The following is a 21,769-nucleotide window of genomic DNA, read 5'->3' on the forward strand; positions in this document are numbered from 1 at the left end:
GAATTATCTAAAGAAGTTTTCACATGTGAAAGTGTGCCAGACAGTTGGCAAATTAGTGTTAATGATAGCCATACATGTGTATACTTTTGCTAGGAGTGTGTTGGAAATTTGGTAATTGAGTGTTGTGCAGTGAATTGTGCCTACAGTTTTGCAAAGTGTGTGTTACAAAATTGCAAACTGAGTGCAAAGCAGTTTTTGTGCTTTTAGTTTTGCAAACTCAGTGAGTGGTTTTGCTATAAGTCTGAATAGTTTTAGAGATTGTGCTACAGGAATCACAGTTAGGGTTTAAGCATTCAGAAAAAACTGTAACAAAAGAATTAGAATGTAGATAACAAAAATAACATGAAATATATATTTCACATCCAGCCGTAATATCCTGTAGACCACCAAGAAATGTCAGGAGATGTGTAGTGTTATATGTCCACAGGTTTGCATGATGTTGCAGAACCCCTGCCAGTGTTTACAGTTTTGCAATACACGTGTGAAATGTGTTTAGTGACTGAGCATGTGTTTATGGGTTTGATAAAAAGAGTGGATGAGTTTTGCAAATCGTCTCTAAATGGCTTAACCGTGTTTAAGGTTTGGCTAACAGAGTGTTTGATTCGAAAAATAAGTTTAGGCCACTAAGAATTTGGTTTAGAGAATGGGGTTTAGTGTTTTAGCAATTCAGAAAAACTCTAATAACCACAAAACATGTTTGGCAAGATATAACTGAAATAATCTAGGGTTACTGGATAAAACAAAGCGGAGTCTGTGATCATTTAATCACTCTTTTTTTCTTATCTTTCAGATAACTGCAACTTGTCTGCTGAAGTCATCAAAATGGGGAACCAGGTCCCAACAGAAAGTAACATGGGCAATAATCTTAAATGCTGCAAATGTGATCTAGTCTTGCCTTCATGCAAATCATTTGATGACCTTTACAGAACTGAGGTTCATGGTCGAGTCGTATATGTGTTCAATAGAGGTGAATACTACAGACCAGTTGGTCACGATGACGCATATGAGTGTGAATATTGCTTTAATAAGCCAATCAGAGATCAAGAGCAAATGAGGAGAAGAGAGGAGGAGAGAAGAAGAGAGGAGGGGAGGAGAAGAGAGGAGGAGAGGAGAAGAGAGGAGGAGAGGAGAAGAGGAGAGGAGAGGAGAAGAGAGGAGGAGAGGAGAAGAGAAGAGGAGAGGAGAAGAGGAGAAGAAGAAAGGAAGAGAAGAGAGGAAAGGAGGAGAGAGGAGGAGAGGAGAAGAGAGGAGGAGAGGAGAAGAGAGGAGGAGAGGAAGAAAGAAAAACTGAATCAAAGACTACAAGAATCTCACCAACGAGCCAAAGAGCAGCTTGAGAAACAATTGAGCAGCTACATTTCTCAGGAATATGAAACCAAGCGAGATGCTCTAATATGGCATCTGGATGACTTTGAAGCTAACTATAAATCAGGTAGTGGCAGTGATGAGCTTCTTGAAATTCTTTCTACAAAATGCAGTGTTGAGGTTTTGAGTCTCAGTCTGACTCAGCTCACAGCTGATCAGCTCAGTGAGATCCTTTCAGTCCTGGACAAACTTCTGTTTGATGAGTGGATTAGTGCTCCTCCATCCATCAGCACTCTGCAGCACACTCAGGTGTTCATCACAGAGCTCTGTGCTCTGTCTCTGGAAATATCTGAAGAAGTTTCCCTACAAACCATCTCCAATCATATGCAGTCCCATTTGGGATCCATCAGCCAATCAGCATGTGGTGTTTTTGAGAGTTTCCTCTTGACTCAAGCCCTGTATCTGAACTTGATGCACCTTTTCAATGACAGCGGAAGATCTGATAGTGATGCCGGCTTCATAGCCAAAAAATGGGCAAAATATGAGATTTCCACTGAGAACCTCTTTATAATTGAGTTTCTGAGCACCCTTACATCATCACTGCAAAGTACAATTGGAAGAGCCTCTGTGTTCACTTTTAAGATGGAAATCCAGTGTTTAAAGCTTCTCTTATCCACACTCACAGATCTAAATGGAAAAGAAGCCCACTCAAAATCTACTGAAATGCTCCTCAAACTTGTGCAAAGAAACCAATGGACTCCAATGGAAGCAGTCACTCTGCTTAAAGCACTGTCACAGAAATATGCGGATGATGATTCCATAACTCAAATCCTTACCTTGGTACAAGTGTATGACATACCACCAGACTGGATAGATGACTGTGGGCACTCTCTAATCCAGCTCCTTGAATCTGCTGCTCCTGAGCGATTTTGTCAGGATTTCCAAAAGACTCTAAGAGGAAATGATGAGAACAGTGTAACTGCAGTTTTAGCAGAAGTAAAAATGTTGTGGAATTTGGATGACTCTGTCATTGAAATGATAAAAAACATTAACACTGGTGTCCTGAAATATACAGAAAATGTACCAAAAGAAGAAACTTTTATGAAAGATTCATTTAAATGTGAATCTTTGAATGCAGACAACATACAGAAATGTCTGTGTCAGCTCTGCAAAGCAGTGTTCAACATAAGAGGCCGGTGGCCCACAGTGAGGCAGGTGGTGCGGTGGTGTGGACTGGTGCTGACTCAGAAAAGTGGAGTGGTACAACTGGTTGGTGTGGAAGAAGACCCATGTGTTACAGCCATGTTTGCAGCCATGCAAGTCTGCATGGGAAACAAATTGGACATTGTGCTGAGCTCTGATCTTCACTCAGAGGAGCAAACAAAGGAGTGGTCTGACTTCTACAAGCACCTTAACATTTCACTTAACACAAACGTGAAGAAGACTGACCCATCATTCCAGGATGTCTATGAAGCAGACATTGTTTATGGTACAATGGATGATTTTGTGTCAGATTATGTTCAACATGGCATAGAGGCAATGGAAACAGGGCATACACCGTTTAGTCGTGGATTTATTATTGAAAAACAAAGTCTCAGTGCTCTGCATGCTCTGGAACTTTCAAGACTCAAAGACGATGACTCCCTGGTGTTTGCTGCGGAGGTCCTGCAGAACCTCATGAGTAAATTTCACAGTGAAGATGTGGGACTGATACACATGTTTATTAAGGCCCTTTTTCAGGTCCTTCACAGTACCCTAAACAAAGACACAATCACTGACAATAAAATCATCACAATCTCAAAGAAAATCACCAGAAAGGAACTGCTTTTTAATGAGATCTTCATTTTGACCTTTCTGGAGAATCTGATGAAAAGTTTTGTTAGTGAAACAGAAGCTGTTAAAAACATGACAGATCCTGCAGGCAAGTGGTGTTTGGAGATTTTATTTGCCTGTGTGGAACAATTTCAAGACTCAAAAAAAAAAAAAACCAAAGGAGTTTTTGAGATGGTTTCAAATCTTGGGGAACAAAGACTTTGGTCACCAGTAGAGGCCTTAAACGTTCTTGAAGCATTAACTATACACCATCATGATAAAAGCTGTATTTCCATCATGAAGATTTTACATTTGGTGGAAACATATCAGGTTTCTTCCAAGTGGAAAGATGAAAACAATAAATCTCTCCTTGAGCTCATAGATTCATGCACAACTAAGAATCTGATCCAGCATCTAGAAAAGAGCCTTAAAGATGAGAAAACTGAAAGCATTGACAACCTTTTTTATGAAATACGGCAGATGAAAGAAATTGACGAACAAACACTGAGTAAATCATACAACATAGTAACTCATGTAACAAACCTCATCGAAACTGGTGAAATTAAAAAACAGAGAGATATACGGCGAGCTAGGACTCTGAGTCACAGCATGGAGACAGAGGACCTTCAGGAAGTTCTTGCAGTCTTATGCAATGCTGTACACCTCCACAAAGATGAAAGGAAGTGGTTTCCCAGGGCAACTCAGATGATAAGCTGGTGCCTGTTGGCCTTGTCTGACACTGGGAAGCTCCTGGAGATGGGAACTGGAGAAGGGAAGTCTTGTGTCATAGCAATGTTTGCAGTGCTGCGTGTGCTTAGAGGTGAAAAGGTGGATGTGGTGTCCAGCTCCTCTGTGTTATGTCAAAGAGATGCTAAAGAATGGGCCAAATTTTACAAATACTTTGGCATTACAGTCGACACAAACACAAATAAAAATGAGGATAAAGATCGGAAAGAATGCTATCAGAAGGACGTGGTCTATGGAACCATTGAAGCCTTTGCTGCTGATCACCTTCGCCAAATATTTGAGATGAAGGATGTGAGGCCTGATCGTAACTTTCAGTGCATCATTATCGATGAAGTGGACTCACTGCTGCTGGATCAGGGAGTGCAGCTGACATACCTGTCCAGCCCCATGGTCTCCATGCAGCACCTGAACATTATTCTCACCATGATCTGGAGCCACGTCAGTCAGTATGGCTTCCTATCTACAGGACATCAGACATTTGTACGAGGTCCTCCTGCTTCATTCTTCAAGGCCATCTATGACTCAATGAACACAGAAGACACTGAAATTAGTGATCCAATGGACATTTTAACTATTGCTGAAGAATCCAACATTGTGCCAAAAGGATTTTCAGAAGATATCTACAAGAGTGAAAACCATGAACTTCTCATTAAACTGAAAACAGTGAGTCAGGATGCTATGGTTGACTTTTTCAAAGAAATTGAGGACTATGTGCCTTACGGCTTTACTGTTTACACGCTAGATGACAAGGGACTGCTCTGTCTTCAAAAGTGCAGTCCATACAATGACCTGGACATCCCAGAGCTTTCATTTCTTGTCTTGGAGGAAGGATTGTGTTGTCCTCTCTATAAGTCAGAAGAAGTTCTTGTCAAGCCCATTGCAGAATTGATCTCTGAGAGTATTCAGTACACCCCATGTGAAAACAATAAAGACAAAATCAGCATTCCTGGATTCTTGAAGACTCTGGTGGAGAAGAAAGTCTCAGTGTGGGTTCAGAATGCCTTTCTGGCAATGTTACTGAAACAAGGACAAGAATATGTCGTAGAAAATGACAACGTCTGTCCAGTGGACTTCAGATCCACTGGTATTGTTGAACTGAATAAGAAATGGGGTGATGGTCTGCAGCAGTTTGTGGAGATTAAACACCAAGTCAAACTGAGCACAATTTCAACAGTGACAAACTACATTTCCAACGTTTCTTTTTTTGAGAAATACCAGGGGAAAATATACGGAACAACAGGAACACTGGGGAGCAAAGCAGACATTCAGTTTTTGCAGGACCTGTATCCAAATCTCTCTGTGTGCAAAATACCAACATTCAACAGGAAAAAGTTATTTGAGGTCAAAGGTACTCTGAAAAAAACAGCTGAAGAATGGGAATCTGAAATAAAAGATGTGGTCACGGCTCAGATTTCCCCAAATTCATACAGAGAAGGAAGAGCAGCGTTGGTGATCTGTGAAACTATCAACAAAGCCAAAGAGATCTACGAAGAGCTGAAGAGCAGCATCCCAAATAAAAAATTGATTCTCTACTGCCGCAGTGACAGAGACAGTTTGAGTAAAATAGACAAGGAGCTGCTTCCTGGTGATGTCATTGTTGCCACAAACCTTGCCGGCCGTGGCACAGACATTAAAGTGTCCACAGAGGTGAACAATAATGGAGGGTTATTTGTGATCCTCTCTTTCCTTGCTGAGAACACAAGAGTGGAACTCCAGGCTTTTGGAAGAACTGCACGCAAAGGTAAACCTGGATCTGCTCAGATAATCATTTCCACTGAACACCTGCAGCCATCTTTCAGCACAGTGTCCTCTCTGGAGGAAGCCAAGAGCACAAGAGACAGACTTGCAGCAGAAAAGATAAAACACATGATGAACGATGTTGCTGAGATGAAACTGCGGGAGGACCTGTTTTCAGAATACTGTGAAACACTTCAAGATATTTATGACACCACTGATGGAGACGAGGAAAGAGCTGTTGTTGCCATCATGAATGAGTTCTGGGGGATTTGGCTGCAAACTAAATCAGAAGAAATTGATCAGTTGAAGAGAAATGAACTGCAAGAGAGTCTGAAAGCTGATTTGTCAAAGGCAAAAAGTCAGTCTGAAAGTCAGACTTCACCAAGTTCCAGCATTTATCACTACATCAAGTTTGGAAATATTGCACTGGATGAAAAAAAGTGGGATGCTGCAGCCATAATGTTTGAAAAAGCCATGAAACAGGATAAAAGCTGGGCAGCTGTAGCATTTTACAATCATGCATACTGTACTATACAACAAAAGAAATCAGATTATCTCCCTAAGGCCATAGATGATCTAACAAAGGCACAGGAATCTTTGAGGTTTCTTAATGAGGAACTAATAGTCTGTCTTCAGTTTGTAAAAATGTCCTCTGCAGACTCAGCCAACAGCAACACAACCAGCCTGGAAAAACAGTTATCAACCAGGTCCACAATGTATAGTTACTTTGAAAAAAACATTACTGAGGCCATCCAAAAGTTACGAGAAATAAGAGAGAAAGGGAGGGATGCAATGGCCCCAAAATCCCCAATGTTCTCACTATTTTCAGATGCTGATAAAGATCTCCAAGATGAAGCTTACAATCTCTACAGACGAGGTCTGAAATATGTATTTTCTGTGGAAGAAAAGCCTCGTTTCTCATGGGAAGGTCTGCTGGTGTTCTTTCTTGGAGTTTTACAGATTGTTGGAGGAGCACTGCTCACTGCATTTACATTTGGAACATTTGCTCAAGTTGGAATGGGACTGATTATTGAGGGAATATCAGACTGCATCACTGGCATTGAGGCCATGGTGACAGGAGAATTCAGCTGGAAGTCATGGGCTATAGACAAAGCCATTTCTATTGGTGTCTCTCTCATTGGGTTCGGAGTTGGAAAGCTGATTTCAAAGGGCTTCAAATGTTTTAAATCCTTAGTTAAATTTGGCAAACAGCTTAAGTCAATGCCAAAATTTCTCTCTAGACAAGCTAAAGATGGCTTCAGTGTTGTTTTAAAGACAAATATGAAGAATGCAGTAAAACACACAGGTAAACAAATTGCAGAAGAACTCATCACCTTTGGACTGGGAAAGGCAGAAGATGAAATAATAAAAAAAATATTAGAAGAAATCGAAAGCAAGGTGAAAGAGAGAACTGATCATGATGTGAAATTAAAAATAGAAAAAGAGCCGTCATCTTCATTAGTAGACCTCATTATTCTTTCACACCTTGAGGACAAAAAACAACTTCATGATCTCCTGAATGACGAGAGAAGAAAGGAAGAGCTGCTGGCCGTTTTCACAGACTTAAGCAAAACTGCAATACAGCCATTCCATGAAGACCTCAGCTGGCAGAACAAACTGAATTCATCCCTCTACAAAGTGATTGAAAAAGCTAAATCACACACTGGAGGAACAGCAAAAACAATTCTGACATTTATACAAGGTGTCCACATGGTCACACTGGCAGGGGAAGCCATCAGTGCAGTGCTCAGCCTGTCAGACAACTTTTTTTCAAATTTTCACGAACAGCTGAAAATATTTAAAGAAAAGCAACGAAAATCAGAGACTGTGAATGTAAGTGATCTGTCTGCAGAAGACATTAAACTGCTGAAAGATTTCAAGCAGGATTTAGGCAGCACCATCAGTACGTTATTGGCTGATGCTTTGGTGGAAGTTTTCCACCAGACGTTCTCCAGTCACATTGTTTCTATTGTTAAAGACAAGGCAAATGGTGTTATTGGTAAATATGTGAGAAATGGTTTAAAGAGTGCCAGAACAGAGGAAAAGCTCAGAGCAGGACAGGACAACAGATACATTGCATACATGCCAAAACACCCAAATTCTAACCTAAAAGTTGAAGGAGAGGCAGGTCAGCGCTCACGATCACATGCTGAAAAGATCAAGAACTCCACGACTGCAGGCACCATCCTTGATATCAGAGTCCTGTCAGAAGCCACTGGCACTAAAGTTGTCATCCTAACAGAGGACAGCAATGGAAGACTTACCAAAATGCAAGAGCTGAGCCCAGACACTCAACATGCCAATCAAACTGTGACCCTGATCTACAGACCAAAGAGTGACCAATACCCCGATGGCCATTATGATGTGCACATCAATAACCAGACAGTGAGCATAGACAACAAAGGCAAGAGCTGTCTGTTTTCTGCTTGGGCACGTGGAATGAAACCACAAGCCAGTGAAGAAGAGATCACTGTGGAAGCAAATCGTCTTCGATCTGTGGAGGCTGATGCTCTCCTCAGTTACCCAGGCCAATGGGAGCCTTTCATCAAGCGGAAAGAATTTACTAAAACGATCAGGGGAGGGGACTGGTACATGTTAGAGGGAGCTGGAAAAGTCATAAAAGAAACCAAAAAGTTACGTCAGAAATTAGTTGGCCAAGTAGAAAAATACAAAGATTGGCAAAAACATGCAAAAAAAAATAAAGGAACTGGAAAGTTCATCAATGCAGATCACCAGCCACCAGTCAGTAGCATATTGAATGCCAGAAAATTGAACCAGAATAGCAGATTAGCAGAAGCCATGCTTGAAGTGGCAACAAACTCATCTACTGGGAACATTTCTGATGTACACAAATATCATGGCCGTGAACTTCCAACAGTTTATGTGCCTGCAGAAGTACATCGTGAATTTCCCAGTACAAAATCACAAGCCTTCAGAGACCTCTTGGCTGCAGCCATAAATAGTAATGATGTTGTGGGTACTTTCAAGCTGACAATCCTTGGTTCAATGCCAAGATTCTGGTTGGATAGTAGCAGGAACTTCAAAAACTTCCAGGATACAAATATAAGCAAAAGCAGACTTAAAGATTTTGAAAAAAGTTTTCCACACCACAGTGAAAAGATGGTAAAGGAATGGTCTGACCAGCTTAAAAACAAAGGTGTTATGACAGATGACCATCTAACTACTATTAATAATTGGATCGCTAACCAGGGCTACAAAGATCAAAACCATCCACACAGGAAAGATGTTGCCAACCTCCTCCGATGAAAAGGTAACATCAAATTTTACATCATATTATTTGTGATTCATAATGAAAGGGATGGGCGGTACCTGGAGTAGCATGCATTGTGGTAAGCATCTGACCAGAGTGGATTTCTGTTTTCTTTTCAGTTTGCGAGAGAGGAGAATGTGACTCTTACAAGCAAATGAAGTACAGTGAAAACCTGGAGATCTTCCACCTGCCTAATCATCATTATCAGATATCTCTGTACCTTTGGTTTAATTTTAACTTAATTTTTGTGCTTATCACAGAAAAAAAAAAGAAAGTCCTAACTGCTTGTTTAGCCATTATAGCTTAATGTAGATTGCTTATGACAGGTTTTGTTTTTTGTTGCGCACAAAGAGCACACTAAAATGATGCAACAAAGTATTTCTTGTAGTAAATTACTAATCACTCTGAAAGGCTTCTAAATCATCCACAGAGTACCTGAGTGCCCCCTAGTGTTTTTAAGAGACAAACTACACATGTGTCATATTACAGTTTTTCTCAAATGCTAAAACACATGTCACAAACGTTACCACCAGGTCCCCCAATGTCCAAACAGAACACCCTTCTCTAAAGCTACATAAACACAACCACACCTTCCCACTGCAAAACTCAAACTCCCACACCAAGAGAGCAGCTCGAAGCTGTCAAAACTGTAAACACTATACACAGCATTACACACTACAGCAAAACAATTGAAAACACAATGCTCAATTTGTGAGAAGGTTCTTTGGTTCATAACTGCCAATGCATATTTTTATAAACTGTACAGTAACGGATCGTCATAGAACCCTGCAGAGGATTAGGCATTTAGATTTGTGAGTTTCACATGAAGACTATAAATCTATAAAAACATCCTGCATGTACGTACACTACTGTAATACAACTCAATGCAAAAACAGAATCTATCGCACACAACAGTACTCTCGGAAACATGATCAGGGTGTGAAGTCTTTTTTATTGTCTACACGGTCTTTTTACAGTATTACACACAGTCACTGTGCGGCATCATGTCGCCGAGCTGCATTGGGCCACATCACCTCATCCACATCACAGGCTATATTGTCCCTTGCTAGGCACCGCGGGAAAAACGCCCTGGAATGGCGAATCCATCCCTGGAAGGCCTCCACTGGGATGTCAGCACAGGCCAGCTCCATTGCCCGTACGAGGTTCTCTCTTGTGTATGGCTGTCTGTCATAAACCTTCCATCTCCATGATGAGAAGAACTCCTCTATAGGGTTCAGGAAAGGGGAGTAGGGTGGCAGACAGACGTTTAAAAAGTAGTCACTGTTGGTGGTGAACCACTCTCTGATTTGGTGTGTTTTGTGGAAGCGGACGTTGTCCCAAATGATCACATACATGTGATGTGCTAGCCTAGGATGGTGTTGTTGACGGTCCAGGAGGATGTCTTTTAGCTCCTCTAGGAAGGTGAGGAGACGTTGGGTGTTGTAAGACCCAAGGACAGCATGCCAGTGGACAAGCCCCTCCGTACCCATAGCTGCACAAAGAGTAATATTACCCCCCCCCCCCGTTGGCCAGGAACCTCAGTGATGGCTCTTTGGCCAATGATGTTACGGCCTCTTCGCCTTCGTTTCTGGAGGTTGAAGCCAGCCTCATCCAGGAAGAGGTACTCATGGGGTCTGGCCATCGCGTCCAACTGCATTATCCTCTGTGAACATGGAAAAGCGTACAGGTGTTCAGAACGGTCAATCAGGTAGCACAGTATTGTCCAGAAGTAATGTAGGCCACTAAGCAACACAGTATGTCCACTAACTGTACTGTGGACATGGATGTATGCGTACTTGCACATACTCGTAACGTTGTTCTATGTGTCGCGCAGAGTTGCGCTCAAAGGGAACCCTGTAGACCCGTTTCATCCTCATCTGTTGGCGCCGGAGAACTCGGTCCATTGTGGACACGCTGACAGCATCAATGTTCTCAAAGTTTACATTATCTGCAATGACTTTGTCTCTGATCTCTCGGAGTCTAATGCAGTTGTTCTCACGGACCATATCTGCAATGAGGGTTTCTTGTGCCGCTGTGAATATGGCAACCCTCCCACCTCTATGTGGCATTCTTTCAGCTCTAAAGAAAGAAACACGTGTTGTCAATTGACTGATTTATATGTAAAACTACATGTAAAGTAACAGACCACTTTCACAGGCCTGTAAAACTGTAGTGTGACAAAGAAAGCAATAGCATACTATACCTGTTGTGTTGTCTAAATGCCTTGATAATGGTGGCCACGGTGAACCTACTCAGGTTTGGATGTACTCTTCGTCCCGCTTCAGCCATTGTCATGCCATGGACAATGACATGATCAATTACTGTTGCTTGCATATCATCTGTTATGATGGTGCGAGGTTGTCTTCTTCTCTTGTTGGCCTCCTTCTCTTCCTCCTCTACTCCAAACTCCTCTTGTTGGCCTCCACCTCTTCCTCCTCTACTCCAAACTCCTCTTCTTAGGCCTTCACCTCTTCCTCCTCTACTCCAAACTCCTCTTCTTAGGCCTTCACCTCTTCCTCCTCTACTCCAAACTCCTCTTCTTAGGCCTTCACCTCTTCCTCCTCTACTCCAAACTCCTCTTCTTAGGCCTGCAGCTCTTTGGCCTGCAGCTCTTTGGCCTGCAGCTAGTGATGGTCCGCTTGAAGCTGAAGCTCCGGTGCGTGTGTCAAAAAAATCAACACACTGCTTCAGAAGCACTGTGTCGAAGCTTGATTCGTTTGGCCAGAGCCACGTGATCAGTGACGTCCGAAGCTTCATTTAGAACCTAACTGCTTCAGTATCTGATTCAATGGTTTATAAGGAAGCGAATCATTCGCGGGATTTGTGGAGTGTTTTGATGGTGACAGATAGCGAACCACTGATCATTCCACTGAGAGATTTGGAGCCAGCGAGGAATAGAGGAGGTTCTGTTGTGTGGGAGAATTTTGAGTTGATTTTTGTCAATCGGGTGGGTTTTCCAGCTTTGTGTTCTGGCCGTTTGCTTTTGTTTTGTGCGTGTTTATTATATCTGAAAACGGGAAAAAGGTCAAATGTCAAAAATCTGCTTCCATAATATAAATATCATTAAATAACTTTAGAAAAACTTCCACTTGATTCTTTACATGTAATGTTGTAAAAATATATATTTTATTGTTTAATTAATCTGAAAATGTTAGTCTGCCAAATGTGCAGCAATTGAATTTATTTATTCTCTTTATCTGATCGTTTGTGGGGCCCAGGTAGACTGTATAACTGCATCTCTACCAGTTTCTCTGCACTCCAGCCTCTTCTGTTCCATGTGAAGGGATGTTCCTTAAGGCAGGAGAAATTATCTCCACGAAAAGGAACAGGTTCGGCCATCGCACACTAGAACAAATTCTCTTTTTAAATAAAAATGAAAAAGGGTTACCTTAAATGCATCATGTTTTTAATTTGCAAGTTCATAAGCATTTTCCTTTTCCATTTCACAATCAATTCTACCCCCAGGTCAAAAATATGTCTGGGGAAATTTCCCTAATATAATACCTATTATTTATAAATACACCCCTCCGGCGATTAATTGCATACCTGCATGGAGGAAAGACCTCACAGCAGAAGCATACTCCATAATGTGTTTTACATTATTATATGTATATATATGTAACGTGGTATTTTTCAATTATTGTATTTACCAACATCAAGAAGTCCCAAGCAAAGAAAGACCACACCATGGTGCATAACAAGGAGAGTTTACTGGTCAAAACTATTTATTAAACAAATAAAACACATTTTCTTAACCACCAAAAACTACACGTTCCAAGCAACACAGCGGCGGCCCAATATCAGACAGAATTCCACTCAGTAGAGTGGGCAATCATAATGAAGCGGTTGGTTTTATTTTGTGGATTCAAGCTGCTCTTCATATTTTTGGCCACCAGATGTCACCAGAGAGGACTGTGTTGAAAAGCTTCGAGTAATGAACCGTTTTTCAACACAAGCTTCAGTGCTTCAGAAAGCTTCATTTGGCCATCACTACCTGCAGCTCTTTGGCCTGCAGCTCTTTGGCCTGCAGCTCTTTGGCCTGCAGCTCTTTGGCCTGCAGCTCTTTGGCCTGCAGCTCTTTGGCCTGCAGCTCTTTGGCCTGCAGCTCTTTGGCCTGCAGCTCTTCTCCTTCCGCACGCTCAAATGCCTTCATCCATTGTGATTGTTTGGCATCTTCACCAAACTATGCTTTTATAGGTGGGGTCACATCATTAGCAACAGGTGTCTTCAATTTTGAGTCGTTGTGTGTAGTGACTGACGCCAGGTGTGTTCCCTGTGTTCAAAGATTGGTGACTGTGGCAAGCATTTTGCATCACATGGGCTTTCATTTGAGAATATGAGCAGAGTTGTTTTGCAACATGTGTTTTAGCAAGGAAAAACGTGTTTAGATTTATGAGTACAGAGGGTTGTGTTTTGTGAATTGTGTCTTCATGTGACATGTGTTTATGGTACTGGAATATGGTGGCTACATTTAGTAAATGTGTTTAGACTACTGGTCATTTGGGTTACAGGATTGGCTTTTGTGTTTTAACATTTGAGAAAAACTGTAAGGTTTAGCAGCTTGATTTTCTTTTTTGTTGGTTGGAGCACAAGGTGACAGCTGGAGTAATTCTGCAGAGCCTGACTGTGAAAGGAGCTCTGGAGATAAAGAAACTGCTTTTGATGAATCACAGAAGCTACAGGAAAAAAAAACCTGCATGTAGTTCACTGTCAGCAGCATCCTATTCGTTATCATGCAAACGGTGTATAATTTTTGTTTAATTCAGTGTAACTATGAAGGTGGTAGTGGGGGGGGGGGGGGTTAACAGTGAAATTATAAAATATATTATCTCTATGGAAATGTTTTTACACAATAGTGGACAATAAAACTGCAGGTAAATGTACCAATACGATATTACATACTTTAAAAGTTTATCTAAATATATTTAAAACATATTGGTGAAAACGGCCTATAAACATAATTGGCCACTGTTATGAACATTCTGAAATAAATAGAATTACACACAAGCTGGTTGTCTTTGTGAGTTTTTAATTTGTCTTTGCAAAGTGGTCAGAGCAACAATACAAATTTAATCAAGATTCAATCAACCAGGTTCATTCAAAGTCATCACTCTGTGTCATATGGAAACCATGTTGCTGTTTTTAGATGGAATAGGCACCGTTAGTGTGAAGCAACTAAGAAACAAATGTCAGGTTTACGGAAAATTGGACCCAAACACAGGGCTTCCTGATTACTCAGTTAAATTTTCAGTCTATTTCATTTCATTATTTATTTGTGTTCTATCCATATCCTGGCTGTGGGTGGGATTCAGGGGCCTCTTCCTGTAATTGAATCTAATGGCATGCTAGGTTCGAGTCTCTCTCTGATCTCTGCCTTCACCCGGGGCGGGGGGTGGTGTTGTGTCAAAGCCCCCCAATGGTTGTTTCCCATTCGTCAGGTTAAAGCCGGCCTCCCCCACTCTCTCACTGGCCGATGTTAGGGCCTTCCTCTCTTTTAATTACTATATTGGCCATAAGTCTGTTAGGGTGCCTGGCTCATTGACCCAGTGTTTTGTGTTTTTGGTTCTTTGATTTTGTTTATTTCATTATATTCTAGCTTTGTCTTATGGGTTATAGGATTATTCTTAGTTTAGATTCTCTGTGTGGGTTTTCTTAGACTTTTAGTGTTTTGGTTTTCTTTCTGTGATCCATAGTTGCTGCCTCCTCTGTCTGCTGTATCCCCGTGTCAAGTGCGAGTTTCTGTGTTATGTTTTATGTTTTACTTTGAAAGAGCTGCTGGCCGTTTTCACAGAGTTAAGCAAAACTGCAATACAGCCATTCCATGAAGACCTCAGCTGGCAGAACAAACTGAATTCATCCCTCTACACAGTGATTGAAAAAACTAAATCACACACTGGAGGAACAGCAAAAGCAATTCTGGAAAAGTCATAAAAGAAAGCAAAAAGTTACATCAGGAAGAAGTTGGAAAAGTGAAATTATGCAAAGAATGGAAAACATATGCAATAAAAAAATAAAGGAATTGGGCATTTCATCAATGCAGATCACCAGCCACCAGTCAGTAGCATATTGATGGCCAGAAAATTGAACCAGAATAGCAGATTAGCAGAAGCCATGCTTGAAATGGCAACAAACTCAATTACTGGGAACATTTCTGATGTACACAAATATCATGGCGGTGAACGCCCAATCATTTACGTGCCTAAAGAAATACATTGTGAATTTCCCAGTACAACATCACAAACACACTTGGCCAACACAATAAGTAAAGATGATATTGTGGGAACCTTCAAGCTGACGATCCTTGGTGCAATGCCAACATTCTGGTTGGATAGTGAAAAGGACTTGAAAAACTTTCAGAACAACCCAATGAGTAAAACCAGGCTTGACACCTTCGAAAACAGTTTTCAGAAACACAGCACAGAGATGGTAAAGACATGGTTTTCTCTGCTTCAAAACAAAGGTGTCATGAGAAATGACCATCTAACTACCATTACTGAGTGGATCAATAACCAGGGCTACAACAATCTAAATGATCCACACAGGAATAAAGTCACCAACCTCCTGTGAAGAAAAGGTAAAATTACATTTAATATGATAATTTAAAAAAACTAACATATTTTCATCATTTACATATGATTCCTAATGAAAAGGAGGAGTAGAATGGCATACATTTGAGTGTATTTGTGTTTTCTTAACATTTCAGTTTCTAAGGCCTGAGATTGTGACTCTTACAAGCGAATCAAGAGTGGAAATTATGGAGATCTTTCACCTACCAGATCACAAAGCTCTCTGTGTTGTGAAGAAAATTATTTTCTTGATGTTTTGATCTTATACTATACTATAATACTAATACTATAATACTATATTTTCCCATCTACTGGTCATTGTAGAAAAAAAGGGATAAGTAATAACTGCCAGCAACCAGCTAACATTTGTCACCTTTGAACTCATGTTCAATGAAATTAGCAGCTGATCATGTAAGTTCTGATTCCCCAGCCAGAGAACAAAGAGCACACTAAGAATGCTGTAGCAATCTGTTTCTTGGATTACAGTAATGATTATTATATAGCCTTCTGAATTCATGAACTCCAGAGTACCAGAGTGCCCTCTAGTGTTCAGAAAGGCAAACTACACGCCTTGTACTGAAGATCTGTTTATTTTTCTTTTCTGCTACGATGCTTCTGCAATAAAGAAAGTGATTGCTAGATGACACAAACGCTAAAAAGTGAAAACCTGTATGTAGCTCCGGAGAAAGTGGAAAATAATGAATACTATAGAGTTCGATCTAATATAGGAAAATCATGTTATATTAAATGAGCTAATACAGGTAAATTAGTAAGTGGAAGTGTAACGGGCTAAAACTTATCATCTGGATCATTAGCTGGAGAGCTCGTGACTGACTGCAGAGGTGGGCTTTGTTAAATAGGTCTCATAAAAGCCCAAACACATATCGAATGACCGGGATCCTTTTAACAAAGATCGTTCCACTTGATGGATCCTTCTTACATAAAGTAATCTTGAGACATTCAGATCCACCAGGCTGTGCCCAAATATTTCTGTTTATTGCTGAACTCTGCTTTGTTTCTCCAGCATCGTGTGCATTACAGTAAAAGTGTAGCTATGCTATATAACTATATTAATGGCTGTATATCTGTATATGTTTGTTGCTAAATTCTACTTTACAGCTCAACAAATCAAGATCAGAATATACAATGAAAAAAAACACAGTGGCACATGAGATGATGTGCTCTAACACCTGTACTTGAGTAAATTCACTTTGATTTTGCAATATATTCTTTATGGTATTTTATGCAATGCTGTTTCATTATGACCTGAAAAACGTGTTGATGCTTGAAATTTTTCTGTCATCATAAAAGTTTTCTCAAAACTACAGTGACTTCCTGTTTTCATCCGTTAGGTGGTGCAGGTTACTAGGGGCATAAACTGCAGTAAATATCAATACTATTTGGGGTTTATTTTGTTTGTGTTTTTACACAACAGACTATAAAACAGCCATTGTCAAATGATTTGAAATCTTATGACATATATATGATGGTAGCTTACTGAGTCTAAGTGAATGCAACTCAATTATTCCCCACTAGATGGCGGTGCATCATGGACACAAACATGTAGACGAGATCAAGGAAACTGCGGCACCTGTGTGACTTTATGCTAGGCTCTCAACACAAGCAGGAGCACCCTGGGTGTTGCTTTGCTGTATTATAAAATAGCTATTACAGATATATTAGCATAATTACATTAAATTATTGATAAACTTACTAAAAATAAACCCATGAACTCAGTGTATATATATATATGACATCAAATAAATGGATATATCTCAAATACTATTGTCTTTAACTGAAGAAGCTGTATAATATTAACATGTTCAATTAGGCATTAATATGATAAAACTTAAACAACAACTGCTTTTAATTACAGTAATGCAATGCCTATTAGCCTAACAATACTCTTTGTTTATAGGCACTTTATAAAAACTCATCTCTTTCCTATATAAAAAAAAAAGCACACTTAAAGTATTGCTAAGTAAAAAAAATGCAATTCACACTCCTGGTCAGGATTTATCATTAAACTGCTACAGATCAGTTTAACTCCAACCAGTAAACCCACAGAGCAGAAATCTTTCCTATTAAGGATTTCAATTTTGACACACGTTTAAGCAAGCAGAACAAAAACACATTTTTAGTCATTTAGAAATCTGCACCAATTCTTGGAAATACAGCAGTCTTCTAAACTAGAATTCCCAAAGAGACTTGGTGTAGCAATGAATGAGACATTTATAGTTTACGCTTTTAATTCAAGAATGCAGTTCCCAAAGATAAGACAAATTCCAATGGATGATACAGTGAAGAAACCCCCCCCACTACCAGTAATGTGACTGTATTATGACAAAAGACAAAGACACTTTGTAACTTCAAAGATACAGGAGGAAAGTTAAAGGAGAACAGGTTTCGTAAAATGTAACCAACAATATAAATGGCATGATTAGGTTTGAAACTGAACAGGTCACCGTGCATTACTATTTCCAAACATAGAAAGGGTTTCCTTTTTTCTTGGTTGTTTAAGCTGTGAAATCAATACTTTTATTGAAGGGATAAATCTACTCAGAAAAAAAAAATTACTAAAAGGTGTTATATGTGTTTTGACAGGGATTACCACATTACTTTAAAAACGCTTGAACAATATGAAAATTTCCTAAAAAGGACTGATATCCAACACGCTTTGAAATGTTACTTTGTTTTTTGGCGTGCTATCGTGTGCCCTTTGTGTTGAGTAATAGGTAAGATGCAGATAAACAGGTAACTTAAAAATTTAACAGGCAAGTGGCAGAAAATAAGGCTAAATAAATCCTCAAATTTCACTTAGCATCCAAGACTGCATTAAATTGTCATTTTCAGGTTACCAATATAAACTGGCCAGATTCAGCAATCATATCCTTTAATACTGATTTTTTTCTCGTCCAATGCCAGTTTAAATTCATCTGAAACCTATTAAACAGGCTTTTTTTGGCAAAGACTTTCTACATAAAGTGAGATGAGATCAATATTGCTCATATGCGTTTGGTAAATATGAGCCTACTGTTTAAAAGGTCAGTAAAGTCATTTACCAACACCTCTAGATCACTAATTAGTTAGATTTTCAGTGCTGTTACACAGAGTTTTAAATAACAAAAACAAAAAATAAAACCCAGAATCTATTGGTCACTTCAGTGGAGAGATTGAGCATGGTCAAAGAAAGAAACAACTGAAATAATTTTATTTAAAATTCACAAGATAAAGCACTGGCCTTGGTGGATTTTGATTTCTTTGAACAGAGACATTGCTGAATTCTGGTCTTAAGCTGGGTTTTTCATATTTATTGAACAGAGAAAAGTATTACCGATGTCATCCAACTTCCAGCAAGAAAGCTACCAGCATTTCCCCAAATTATTTTACTACTACTTCAAATTTTAGAGACTTCACAATCATCTCACTACCTTAAGACGCTTATTTGCCTGTTCTCATTTGTCTCAAATACATCTACAGAAGATGTATTTGAGACAAATTCTTTCTACAATAATCAGGGTTTGAGAATGATAATGACAGCACCTTTGATCAAACTATTAAATGTGGATGGAAAGGATGAGGAAGAAAAAAAATGAATAGTAACACTCAATTTAAACCCTCAGAATTTCAGAAGCTCCACTTCGAAGATAAGAGTGGAATTTGCAGGGATCAGGGGTGGATATCCTCTGCTGCCATACGCGTAGTCCGGAGAGCAGGTCAGCTTGGCCACCTGGCCCAGGCTCATCTGTGGAGGAGATGAAGACCAAGTTAGATAGGTGAGTGAAATGAACAAAGTTTACTTTGTTTTAAAAGCCCTCCCAGTGATTGATACAGCTTTGAAGATGTGTTAAAAAGAAAAGAAAAAAAAAATTACACAAGTGAATATAGTTCATTAGACGTTTCACGCTGGCTTAAATGAGTGAAGCCATATGAGACAGCAACAAACAACAACAAATACTAGGCCTGAAGGCCCCAGATGAAAGTTGCCTGTATTTTCTGTTACTGTAACATGCAGCATGAACAGTTTCACTGTGTGTGCAGCAGCTGCAGTTTGCATGACTGATTGCTCTGCACTGCCTGTTTGCACCTTGCACTTTTTAGTGCTTTACTACTGTGCAGCAAGTAGTGGGCGAGTGATTGCGGAAAAGGCAGTGTCTTCCTTGCAAATTTCAGGCAACAGCAGCAAGCTGCTGGCAACCAAACCGATCGCAAAGTGGGTTTTTTTTCTGTGTAGAAGATTGTGTTTGTATTTTGAAATATTTAAACTTATACACCTCATAACCACAGTAGTATTTTGGCCTTTGTGCACTTCATGACTAAGTTAATAAGAAACATGAAATAAAAAGCAAAAAACAACCAATCCTAATTACGATCTTTGACATACCTTTATGATACAATTTTACCTCATAATCTAGCCAAGCAATGAAATCTCTGGTATTTTTGGCAGACCATTACTTTATTAAAAATAAAATCCTTTTGAAATGAAAATGTAAACTAAAATAAGTATGCAAATATTAAATAAAAATCTATATGATAAAACATAAGCTCTAAAAAGCAGTACTGAAATAACAGAATTAAAATGGCTTGCTAGCAAACATCAGATAAAATGGCTCAGAGTGTAAAATGTAGATAATGGATGGCCTGGTTTCTGCTCATATTTGCAGCCTCTGATAATAAAAGGCAGAAACATCTTAACAGATTCATTTGTGACTTACAATAATCTTACACATAAACACTAAAGTAAGCCACAGTGATATTTTTTTGTTATTTTTGAGGGGGAAATGACTCGGAGCTATTGCCAAAACGAAGGCACCGAACGTATCTTCATGTGTTTAACATAACATTGATCAGTGTGCCCCTTCAAAGCTCCACTTACCTTAGCTACACCTACATCCCAACCACGGATGACTTCACCTGCGCCCAGTTTGAACTGGAAGGGTGATCCTCGGTCCCTGGAGGAGTCGAACTTCTTGCCGTTTGTCAGGGTGCCTGTCGGAAAGCACCCCCAAATTAATAAAGTCAAAGCCTGATAGCCTCTGCGAAGCCAAACGATACAAATTAAAAGATTCGAGTGACTGTCATGTTGTATTCACACACAGGGTGACTGGGTAAAAATGTACTGCTGAGGGTACACGGTGCAGCTTAGTTTGAGCAGGAATTGTTCGACATCTTAGGACGCCGGAAGCTGCCGTCAGGATGCGGCTAGAATATCTCACATTAGCACAAATCCTTAGAATAAAGACACACGTTACCCTAGCGATAGTTTGCAGTTTCTCGCATTTTATTTATTGTAGGTATTACGAGGCAATCTTAAAGGTGGGAAGGAATTACAGAGAGGGTGTCTTTAGAGTCCGGCTATCCGCCCCCTCATTTCCAGGCGCTAAACTATGCTACGCTAAATTAAGCTAAGCTAAGCAGTGCTAGCTACAGAATTAGCTTGCTGCCACCAATCAAATTCTCATTTAACTGTCCGCAGGTCCACGAAATGAGAAATTATGCTTATTACAAACCCAGTTTATACTAATACATATTTATTTTTTCACCTCGAAGTAAATGAATAAATGGTCAAAAAGAGGCGAGGCTTACCGACATAGTGAACTGAAACTGTCGATCCTTCCTTCGGAAAATTCTTTCCTGAAGAAAGAAAACGAAGGTTGATATACACCCAAAGGCAAATATAGTTTTAAACGGACGGAATAATTGGAACCAAAGAGGGGAGGACAAAAAAAGCTTTACCGTCTCCTGGTCTGAGGGTTTCGACGTCTACTCCCATTGTTCTTTCAGCACAGTTCTCCCTCTGTCTGTCTTCCTGGTACTCTCTGATTGTGAGCTCGTTCAATGAAGCCGTCGAGTATAACGTCCCAAGTGGTTTGGTGGGCTAAAAGCCGTAAAAAAAAACGCGGCTGTCTTCAACTGCTGCTCGATGTATGCCACGGTGGGAATAAATAAGGAGCCTTAAAGCCAATCTTTGGCTTTAAAAATGCAGTTTACTGATTTTTTCCCGACCTAGTGGGTTCGTTGAGCGGACACAGGGGCGTAGTAGTGACATTCTCAAACCCAAGCAGGGGCCCCATGAAGATCCAGTTTTCTTTTTTTTTTTTTGAGTAATCAAATAAATGAATCACAATGGGAAAAAAAAGGGCCTTCGATGTTCTAGAAGACATTTTTTTTCTCTTGCACACACAGATTATTACGTTATGCAGACAGGTAATCTTGAAAGCAGGTGTTTCCAGGATTTTTAAAAACTGAGTAGTAAAGGATGTGCCTGCAGAAGACCAGAGTACTTCAGTCATCATCCTAAAAATTAAATATTTTTCTTTTTCTTTCTTTT

General features: G+C 39.9%; 2 protein-coding genes across 2 annotated transcripts; one reads left to right on the plus strand and one right to left on the minus strand.

Annotated features, from left to right (window-relative positions):
- Positions 1-822: 822 nt before the first annotated feature.
- LOC146647892 (uncharacterized) lies at positions 823-15,439 on the plus strand. The gene is made up of 2 exons (XM_085389729.1): positions 823-8,535; positions 15,110-15,439. The coding sequence occupies exons 1-2, from the start codon at positions 823-825 to the stop codon at positions 15,437-15,439; spliced, it is 8,043 nt and encodes a 2,680-aa protein (XP_085245855.1).
- A 2,230-nt stretch (positions 15,440-17,669) lies between these two features.
- LOC146647893 (uncharacterized) lies at positions 17,670-21,471 on the minus strand. The gene is made up of 4 exons (XM_085389403.1): positions 21,175-21,471; positions 21,025-21,072; positions 20,315-20,427; positions 17,670-19,183 (listed from the first exon to the last, which is right to left on the minus strand). The coding sequence occupies exons 1-4, from the start codon at positions 21,209-21,211 to the stop codon at positions 19,058-19,060; spliced, it is 324 nt and encodes a 107-aa protein (XP_085245529.1). The 5' UTR covers positions 21,212-21,471; the 3' UTR covers positions 17,670-19,057.
- Between the last annotated feature and the right edge of the window lie 298 nt (positions 21,472-21,769).

The sequence above is a fragment of the Rhamphochromis longiceps genome, linkage group LG18 (assembly GCF_057381845.1).
Source record: "Rhamphochromis longiceps isolate RC_006_pf linkage group LG18, R_longiceps_female_GT1.1, whole genome shotgun sequence".
In the NCBI taxonomy this organism is placed as follows: domain Eukaryota; kingdom Metazoa; phylum Chordata; class Actinopteri; order Cichliformes; family Cichlidae; genus Rhamphochromis; species Rhamphochromis longiceps.